We start from the raw sequence: 10,875 nt of genomic DNA on the forward strand, positions 1-10,875 counted from the left end.
CCGGACCCTTGCATTTAAAGGATGGACGAAAATCGTATATTGTGCTCTTCACCTGTGCGGTTTATCGTGCTATCCATATGGAACTGGTTACCTCATTAACAACTGAATCATTTTTTCAAGCTTTAAGGCGTTTTATCGCACGTCGTGGACGCCCTACCACCATATATTCCGATAATGAGAAACATTTTGTGGGTGCAGAGAGAGTTCTGCAAACCATTGACTGGGACAGCCTCTGCTCTAAGGCTGCTGAAAAGAGAATACAATGGAAATTTAATCCTCCATCCGCCGCTTGGTGGGGTGGATGGTGGGATCGTTTAATACAAATTGTAAAACAAATATTAAGAAAAATTTTAGTCGTGCTTCTCTTGGTTATGAAGAGTTACTCACCGTCTTGTGCGATTGTGAAAGAATTGTCAACTCAAGACCACTTACGTACGTGTCTGACGATATTGAAGATCCCTTGCCTTTAACTCCAGAAAAATTTCTACATGAAACTCCACAGTCGGGTGTACCTGATATTGACAATGTGGACAAAGAAAAATTGAGTAGAAGAGCGAAGTATCTTCAGAGAATGAGAGAATTGTTAAGAGGTGAGATTTCGCTCTGAGTATCTAGGGCAGTTAAGACAGCAGTCTACCAGAAATTACAAAAATAAACCTCTCTTTGTAGGAGAAATTGTCTTGCTGGAGGATCAAAATAAAAACTGTGCATATTGGAATTTAGCACGCGTTATTCGGGTGATCCCTGGTCGAGATGGCAACATAAGAGTTGCTCTTGTAAAAAGCAATAATTCAGAGTTCTTGAGACCAATACAGAGATTGTTTAGATTGTAACTGGATAATATAATAGATAATACTCAAAATGAGTAAGTTCCTTTCACCACCAGTAGTGGTAGAGTTGTAAAATCACGAATAATGTAATTTATGTCTTTGAGTTATTATGATTAATTTTTGTGCTATTATTGTTGTATTATTCCTCAGTATTAATTTTGTTTTCAAGTAATATGATTTAAGTATTAAGTAATTTTCTTTGTTATATAACCATCATTTATATTGATGTAAGTTTTATGTTTTGAGTGTATAGCCATCCACGCAAAAGGTGGGAGAATTGTGGCGACACACTTTCTTTCTGTGGCAACCCTAAAGAATTCGTCTGTCACGAGGATCACGTGCCCAGATGATGCATCGTTACGTCTACGTCTGCTTTTCTGTTTGATAGTTAGTTGCATTAAGATTTTGTAGAATAAGGAATGGCGTGTAAAATAAATGTTGGTGTTTTTAAAAAGTGTCGGCTCAGATTTTCGAACCTATGATTTACTTGTTAAGCAACACTGTCTTCAGATTTCAAAAGAGAAGTGTGCTTCCACCCTCTCAGATCGAATGATGCAGAATCTAATATTTGTTTCGATTTCTCGATGAATCGCGTAAATGTCTCTTCATCAGGACCAGATGTGATGCAATTATCTACGTAGAATGATTCTTTTAAATTTTCCGCTGTTTTAGGATGTTTAGATGAGTTTAGATCAATGTGATGGCTTAATACAGCAGCCAATAAAAAGGGACTGCAATTCAATCCAAAACCAACGCGTTTATTTCTAAAAACTCTAAGTTCCTCCTTGTCAAAGTCTTTCCACTATAAAAATCTTAAGAAATCTCGATTACTTTTATTCACTGACATTTGCAAAAAAGCATTTCTTATGTCTGAAATAACTCCTATTCTATGCTTGCGGAATCTTAAAATTATAGGAAAAATTTGTTCCACCAAATTTGGACCCTTTTTTAGGCAATTATTCAGTGAGCGCGAATTTTTGTCTTTACAGGAAGCATCAAACACTGGTCGATATTTCGTGGTCGAAGTTTCTTTGAATACCCCTTTATATGGTAAATAGTGACACTGATTATTCATTTCGTATTCAGGAACTTCCTCTGTAATTCCTTCATTTAACCAATCTGTGAAAACAATTTCGTAATCCTCGAATTTGCCCTTTTGTATCAACCGGTGTGTCGTACTGTTTAAACGCTGTCTAGCAATATCGAAATTTTGACTTAAACAGTCCTTTTCTATCACCGAAGGCAACTGAACCTCATATCTTCCCTCTTTAAAGGTAATAGTTTCGTTAAAATGATTCAATGCGGCAATTTCCATTTCCTTTCTGCATTTTTGATTCAACAGGGTCTCGAATACCCAATAAATCTAATTTCCAAAAATTTCAATCTTCGATTTGTGCATTAATAAATACCGTATATACCCGCGTATATAAGTCGAGATATTTTGGACCAAAAAAAAGACTTCAAAGTGGGGAATCGACTTATACGTGGGGCTATAAAAAATTAAAAGAATCGGAAGTTCAAAAATTTCTTTATATAATGCAGTTGTTTTCTTCCCGCTCTCAAATTGGACGACTTATCAAATAAGTCACTTACTTGAAGTAATTTCATGACTTAAATTATGTGACGAACTAATCACAGAGTTTCATACTTTAACTAGAGTACGTTTCCATTAAACCAAAGAATTTTCGGCCCCCGAACAACCGATCAATATCGAGCAATAAAAAAGTTTCGCCAACACGCCAAGAAAAGAAAAATGCAGCTAGTCATTTTTAAAGATCGTCCCTTAATCATTTTTAAAAGAAAAACTTTACCGAAAAACGTTGTGTTTCCATCAGGTGTGCTGGTTCGCGCCCATGAAAAGGGATGGATGGATGCTGACGGAACAGTCGATTGGCTTAAAAATGTGTGGGGTAAAAGACCGGGAAGAGCTTTCAAAAAACCTTCGCTTTTAGTATACGATTCTTTTCGTGGACACTTTTCTGAAGAAGTGACAAAACACCTAAAAACGACTGTGGCCGTAATTCCGGGAGGATTAACATCCGTCATTCAACCCCTAGATGCCTGCCTCAATAAGCCCTTCAAAGTAAATGTTAGAAAATATTGGGCAGAGTGGATTAGTTCCGGTCGACCAACATTTACAAAGGGAGGCAACATTAAAAAGCCCGGTATTACATTAATTGCTCAGTGGGTTAAAGATGCTTGGAACGAAATACCCTCTGAAATGATTATAAAATCATTTAAAAAATGTTGTATTAGCAACGAACTAGACGGCACGGAAGATGATGCTGTTTTTGAAAGGGAAAATGACGACGAAGGCTCTAGTAGTGATTGTAACAATACAAAGTTCGAGACTGAAAATATGTATGATGACGAGCCAGTGACGACAGAAGAGTTCTATGAAATGTTTGGCGAATCTGACCATGAATCGGACGTTGAAGGATTTTGATTTTGTTTATTTACCAAGGTATTGTTGCGTGCGTACGGGTTCGTTATGAAATGAATGCACAAGTCCGATGAAAAATGAACAAAAATTTATTATTATCACAACAAAAATGCTTAAATTTTCTCAAATTATCATGCAGTATTACAATATCTCACAGTAGTTATCTTTTAACTACTCAAATATCCAATAGAACGTAATTCAAAACAGCTAAAGAACGCTAATCCGCGAATTCGCTACAATCAACAAGAGCAGTTTTCTAAACAACAACAAACTAAGCAAGCAACTACTACTAACTGAGATGTTTTCCTCCTTTTATAAGATTTTAAAATCACGCGCTAGAATTTTCCAGTACTTTCTCGAAATCAAAAAGAGATATTTATTTATTTAACGCACGCGCTCTTGTATTTTTAATTTTTCCGGCTTAGCTTTCTTTTAATATTCGTCACGCGCTGCACTGCGCGAGAAATAAAACCATTTAATTTATAATTGAACTAACATTAGCTTTTTAAATAGCAAATTCGTAACACTGCCCCCTTCCCAAGGACTGCACGTCCCGGGCAGTACAATCCCTGGACAGGAAGCTAAACTTACAACTGTGGCATAAATGCATTAATAAGCATTACATTACAATATTAAACAACATGAACAATAAATGCAATAAATAAAACAAATCAAATGCTATCAAATACAAATCAAACACTAAATGCAAATCAAATACTAAATACAAATCAAATCAAATACACATTTAAAAACAAAATGGACCATGGTCTTATACTATTTACAATTATTTACATTATGTACTATGGCCATAGTAATGAGCTAACCTGTCGTAAGAGTTCGAAGACTCACGGATCCGAACCATGACGTCATTTAGCCTGTTTAGGATTGTGTGCAAACCATCCCAAGGTGACTGTAAATCAGGCCTGACTCCTTTTCGTCGAATCGGGTTCCACAACCACACCTTGTCTCCTTCGTTGGATCTATGTCCAGCAGCTCTCGTGTTGTATCTGGTCTTCACTTTCTCCGTCGCCAAGTTCACTCGCTTTCGTGCGGAACGGTGCATCACTTCAAAACGGGCCTTGACATCTTGGATGTGTTCCTCAGGTGATGAAGGCGCATCCGTACCGCGATGAAACAGGCGGTCACAAGGCAGACGAAGGTCTCGACCGAAGAGCATCTGAGATGGAGAATAGCTGGTAGTCTGGTGTTTCTTTTCGACCCTAGCATGATTTCGGCTGTTTCTCGAGCTGGTTCTTTCGGACAAAGCGTCGGCATTTCCAGGTGAGGATCCCTTCTTAGGATGGATAGTCATGTCTTTAGATCCTCAAAGCAGTTTGTTGTTTTTCAAGTCTAATGAAAAATTGTATTTCCTTAAAAAGTCCAATCCGAGTATGCATGGATCTGTAATATCCGCCACATATGCCGTGTGATGGTAGGCGGCACTTCCAAACGTGATGTTTACGTTTAACTTCCCAGTTATGTCGATCTTGTCACCAGACGCAGTCTGAAGGGTAACACAGGATGGCGTCCAAATAAGTTTATCTTTAAACTGTTCAGCTAAATCTTTCCTAATGATGGTAACATTAGCTCCTGTGTCAATGATCATACTGCAAGGAACTCCATCGATATTCCCATTGATGGACAGTCCGTTATTGTTGCCACTCACTGTATAAATTTTAAGAGCTTTAAAACAAGGTTTTTCACTATCTGGCAACCTCCGTTCCTCGATATGGTCACTAATTTGTTTACTGCGTTGTTGTTGAGAAATGGTCTTATTTTCCGTACCTCGGGGTGTTCTGCAGTTTCTTCGTATGTGGCCTTCAACTCCGCAGTTCCAGCACTTTAGAATTAGTTTCTTTTCACTTCTGTTCCTTCTCAAGCCACTGACTTGTCTGGTAAAATCATCTGCTTTATATTCCGTACCCTGGGGTGTTTTGCAATTCCGTCTTAGGTGACCTTCACTACCACATCTCCAACACCTTAGAGCCACTTTCTTCTCGCTCCTACTCCGTATCAAATCTTCAACTTGTCTGGCTAAATCATCTAAACGAGCCATCAGTTGATCCACTGGCTCATGGACTCGCACAGCTCTAACTGGGTAGCGATCTCTACTAGTTGCTTGCTGGGCTGCCTCGAACTTCATGGCGTACAACAGAGCACTTTTTATGTCCTTTACATCTGCCATTCGAAGAGCTTTCTGTATTTCAGTATCTCGGATGCCGTCGATAAAGTATTGTAAGGACAGGATTTCCCTTGTTTCTGTCGGGCATTCCGAAAAGGCGAGATGAGACAGCCTTTCAACATCCGCGGCGAGCTCCTGAAGTGTTTCGGTAGGCTTCTGTTGACGAGATTTTAATTGGAGCCTGCTGTAGTCTTTTAAACATTTCTCGCCGAAGCGCAGCTCCAAAGCGCCGGATAGAGCTTCGAAATCTAGCCTTTGATTTTCGGGAAGCGTCTGCAGGATATCCGCTGCGTCTGCTCTCAGAGAAGCGGCGAGATGACAGGCCTTAGCTTGGGAATCCCACCCATTCGCATCCGCAACGATAGAAAATTGTGTCCTATACACCTGCCAGGAGGTCTTCCATCATATGTAGATAGTTTCAGAACGGAACGAGCAGGCATCGATAAAAATTTGAAACCTTCAGAATTGTTTCCTACCGTCGCTATGCACTTCTTTAGGCTGTCAACTTCTTTGGCGACGGCAGCAGAAACCCTATCATCAATTTGTTGTTCGACGGCAGAAACTCTCTCTTCTATATGTCCAACTTTAGTTTCAACCGCGTCTATTCTGCCTTCCATAGCCTCAAATTTATTTTCTATTACGCAGGTAATTTCTCTTTTCATTTCGTCCTGACCTGCTTTCATCTCATTTTTAAGAGATTTCATCTCTTCCTTAACGGATTCCTGGCTCAATTTCATTTCTCCTTTGAGGGATTCCTGGCCCAATTTCATTTCTTCTTTAACGGACCTTTGACCAGCATCCATTTTCTCTTTAATTTCTTCTTTAAAAGATGTTTGGCTAGCTTCCATCTTTTCTTGGAAAGCAGCAAAAGCAGTAATGAGCTGTCTCAATTGTTCTTCCATTCCTCTTGTTATTGGCATTCAAATCCCACTTCTGACACCAAAAATTGTTGCGTGTGTACGGGTTCGTTATGAAATGAATGCACAAGTCCGATAAAAAATGAACAAAAATTTATTATTATCACAACAAAAATGCTTAAATTTTCTCAAATTATCATGCAGTATTACAATATCTCACAGTAGTTATCTTTTAACTACTCAAATATCCAATAGAACGTAATTCAAAACAGCTAAAGAACGCTAATCCGCGAATTCGCTACAATCAACAAGAGCAGTTTTCTAAACAACAACAAACTAAGCAAGCAACTACTACTAACTGAGATGTTTTCCTCCTTTTATAAGATTTTAAAATCACGCGCTAGAATTTTCCAGTACTTTCTCGAAATCAAAAAGAGATATTTATTTATTTAACGCACGCGCTCTTGTATTTTTAATTTTTCCGGCTTAGCTTTCTTTTAATATTCGTCACGCGCTGCACTGCGCGAGAAATAAAACCATTTAATTTATAATTGAACTAACATTAGCTTTTTAAATAGCAAATTCGTAACAGTATTTTTTATCGTATATTTACTTTTTTCCTCAGATGATTTTGAATAAATGTATGTAGTACTTAAAAAAAATTTTTCGAAGTTTCTCGATCGATTTCGGAAGTGGGGGGTCGACTTATACGCGGGTTTCTTATTTTCTACGAATTTTTTATGTCGAAGGGGGGGGTCGACTTATACGCGGTATCGACTTATACGCGAGTATATACGGTAAGTCACTGCGACGGCATGAGTCACATTTTCTCTATCTTCCATATGATCAAACAGTTTTCGCAATAAAATCCAACCCATTTTGGTTTCCATTGTGACTAATTTTGCGTTCAAACGTTAAATTTTGTCCTTTACTAATTTCCAATAATTATCAGCTTCAATGAGCAAAGATATGTTGTTGTTATCTAAAGATTCGTGATCAACATCCGCTAAATTTATTGCATTATTTTTTAACAACTCCTTAATATTTTCCGGTGAATAGTCTAAGTCTGCATTTGATATCTCATCAATCTCTAAAATCTGAATAATTAATTCCTGGTTATCAAAAATGTTTTTTATTTTTACTTCTACTCGCGTGCAGTTCTGTTTGGGAGGCACTTGAGATCCGAAAGTATAAAGCATTATTTCTTCCCTTCGCACGACTTTTAATTCCAGTTGTTTAGACCAGCGGTTCCCAACCGCTGTTCCGCGGCACACCAGTGTGCCGCCGGGTCTGGGTGTCACGGTGCTGTTCGCCCGCTATAACTCCTCCCGTCACTCCCCCCGCCAGTGTCATAGGTGGTCACGGCGCTGTGCAGTGCTATAACTCCTCCCCCTGCCAATCTTGACAAGTGTCCGCCGTGTCCCCGCCCCCATGAGACGCAGGCAGACGCCTCACACAGTGTCAGAGAGACAACGGCTGCTGTGAGGAGAGAGACACTGATACTGCAGTGATGGACAAGTTTTTGAAAAGGAAAGAACTGGACTCTGAACAAAATCTGGAGCCAGATGAAAGCCCGAGTATGAGTGGGGGTCAAAAGAAAGCAAAGATGGTTAAATTCTCTGGCGCAAGGCAATATAGCGAAAGCTATATTTCAGTTGGATTTACTTTGGTTAAATTCTCTGGCGCAAGGCAATATAGCGAAAGCTATATTTCAGTTGGATTTACTTTGGTTAAATTCTCTGGCGCAAGGCAATATAGCGAAAGCTATATTTCAGTTGGATTTACTTTCACTGGAGATGAACACAAACCAACTCCACTGTGCGTGGTGTGTGGTGAAAAGCTAGCTAACAGTGCTATGGTCCCAAGCAAACTTAAACGCCATCTCCAAACGAAACATCCTTTGCTTCAAAACAAGAATGTGGACTATTTTGTTCGCCTGCGTGACAACATAGAGAAACAGGCAACTTTTATGAGAAAAACAACAAAGGTAAATGAAAGAGCTCTTAAAGCTAGCTATCAAGTTGCTGAACTTATAGCCAAGACAAAAAAGTCGCACACTGTGGCAGAGACATTAATACTTCCTGCCTGCAAAGCTATTGTAGAGGAGATGCTCGGACCTGAAGCAGCAAAGGAAATAGCCAAAGTCCCTCTCTCAAACAACACAATTTCCAGACGTATTAATGACATGTCTGCAGACATCGAAAGTGTGGTTTTGGAAAAGATCCGTATCAGTGAGAAATTTGCATTGCAACTTGACGAGTCTACTGATATCAGTGGACATGCTCAACTCTTAGCTAATGTGCGTTTTGTTGATGGTGATGCAATTAGAGAAAACTTTTTTTGCAAGGTATTGCCAGAAAAAAACAACAGGAGAAGAAATTTTTCGGGTCACATCAGAATACCTTGAACAAGGAGGACTTAAGTGGGAAAACTGCACAAGTGTCTGCACCGATGGAGCTGCAGCCATGGTCGGGCGCAACAAAGGCTTTGTAAGCAGAGTGAAGGAAAGAAATCCAGATGTGATTATTACGCATTGTTTTTTACACCACGAAGCCCTCGTAGCCAAGACTTTACCATCAGCCTTAGTTCATGTGTTGGATGATGTTGTGCGCATGGTAAACATTGTAAAGTCACGACCCATGAAAAGTCGCATATTTGCAGCTTTGTGTGAGGAGATGGGAGCAAAGCATAAAACCTTGCTGTTTCATACGGAGGTCCGGTGGTTGTCGCGTGGCAAGGTCTTGGTTCGTGTGTATGAGCTGTGGGAGGAACTTAAAGTGTTTCTGACAAATGAGGGGTCAGATTACGCAAAGCAGCTTGCAAGTGATGAGTGGTGTGCAAGGCTGGCATACCTGGCAGATATATTTCATCATCTGAATGAATTGAACACCCGAATGCAAGGCCGAAATGAAAACCTGCTTACAAGTACAGATAAAATAAATGGATTCCGTTCAAAGGTGCAACTCTGGTATCAACACATGGAAAGTGGCAATCTTGAAATGTTCACACTCACCATGCAATGGCAAGGTGTTCACACTGCTGCACTGTGTGAGATAATAGTTAAGCATTTAAAAACTCTTGAGGAGAAGTTGTCATTTTATTTCTCTTCAGTCTCCACTGAATGCCTTGACTGGGTTAGGGACCCTTATAGCTCAGCATCAGTTGTTGGAAAGGAAATGACTTTACAGGAGCAGGAGGAACTAATTGAACTGAGACAAAATCGTGGTTGCAAACTAAGATTTGCTGATCTACCTTTGGACAGTTTTTGGTTGGATACTGCCAAGGAGTTCCCCCTTCTGGCAAACAAAGCTATTTTGACATTGCTCCCTTTTTCCACTACATATCTGTGTGAGATTAGCTTTTCAAGCATGATTGCTATGAAAACCAAATACAGAGAGAGACTGAGAACTGTTGACGAAGAGCTACGTGTGTGTCTTTCTTTGATTCCAGCCAGAATATCAGCTTTGTGTTCAGCCAAACAGGCCCAGGTTTCGCACTGAAAGTATTTTATAATTTTTCACTATTCTGTTTACTTAATATTTCATAATAAAGTAATTATAAAATACTTTCTTTGTGCTTATTTGATTCCTATTCAAGAGAATTACTTTATTATAGTCAATATAGGCACAGAGTTAATTTTTTAACATTTTCTAATGGTGGTGTGCCTCGTGATTTTTTTCCCCGCGACAAGTGTGCCTTGGCCAAAAAAGGTTGGGAAACGCTGGTTTAGACAGACGTTTCTGAATATACGAGCGTTGACTAGCGCTGTCAAATAAACAGCGAACTAATTTATTGGGTGACCTTCTTCTGTCGCCGTCTGTAAAAAGATTTTATTCTTACCGATGCTAGTCTAATTGCACGCTGAATTTTCTACACCTTTTGATTGCGATGTTTCAGGTTTTCTCTCATTTTTGTAACAAAGGGTTGCATTATGTTTTTTGTAGCAGTATACCCAAAAGTTTTTCTCAGAGCAGTCTGAAAATCTATGACCTTGAGCCAGACAAATATAACATTTCGTTTCTCATTTACACTCATATTACACTTTTCACTACTATGTGTGTTATTTTTGCAAAAAATACAATTTTCTTCCTTTACGGGAGCTAATAATTCTGCCGCCGACGAGGGGTTAACTTATTGTTTGGGTATTTAAAATTACTTTTGTGTTTGTCGAAGTGTTTATTCTTTCCGCTCAATGGAACGAATTTCGGTTCCGGTTTTTTAACTGCCTACGTTTGTTCGCGGCATTTACCGCCCTTTAGAAGGTAAGTGAATTCTCTCTTACCTATTTAATGACCTAAAAATTTTAATAGTATAAAGATGATAAAATTTTTAGGCTAATCTTTGGAATATGGTAACAGGCGGTTTGGCGACATTTTGGTAGGCGATAAAGGTTACTACCTAGGACTTTGGCAATAATGTGAGAAGTACCCAGTTCCAATTACGGATTATTTTGTCTGAGAGAAATGAGAGATCATGAGATATGTCATGTGACATTTATGGACGAATGACAGCTCTTTAATCGGAAAAGGGGTGAAATTTGGAAAAATATCTGCAGTACTTTAT

The 10,875-nt window shown here is 39.1% G+C and overlaps 1 protein-coding gene across 1 annotated transcript; it reads left to right on the forward strand.

The window, feature by feature from the left end:
• Positions 1-8,777: 8,777 nt before the first annotated feature.
• LOC146996249 (zinc finger BED domain-containing protein 5-like) lies at positions 8,778-9,812 on the forward strand. The gene is made up of 2 exons (XM_085821397.1): positions 8,778-9,360; positions 9,424-9,812. The coding sequence occupies exons 1-2, from the start codon at positions 8,778-8,780 to the stop codon at positions 9,810-9,812; spliced, it is 972 nt and encodes a 323-aa protein (XP_085677523.1).
• Positions 9,813-10,875: the final 1,063 nt, after the last annotated feature.

This window comes from Stegodyphus dumicola, chromosome 7 (genome assembly GCF_044657685.1).
Source record: "Stegodyphus dumicola isolate Sdum_Otavi_A_Nest chromosome 7, ASM4465768v1".
In the NCBI taxonomy this organism is placed as follows: Eukaryota; Metazoa; Arthropoda; class Arachnida; order Araneae; family Eresidae; genus Stegodyphus; species Stegodyphus dumicola.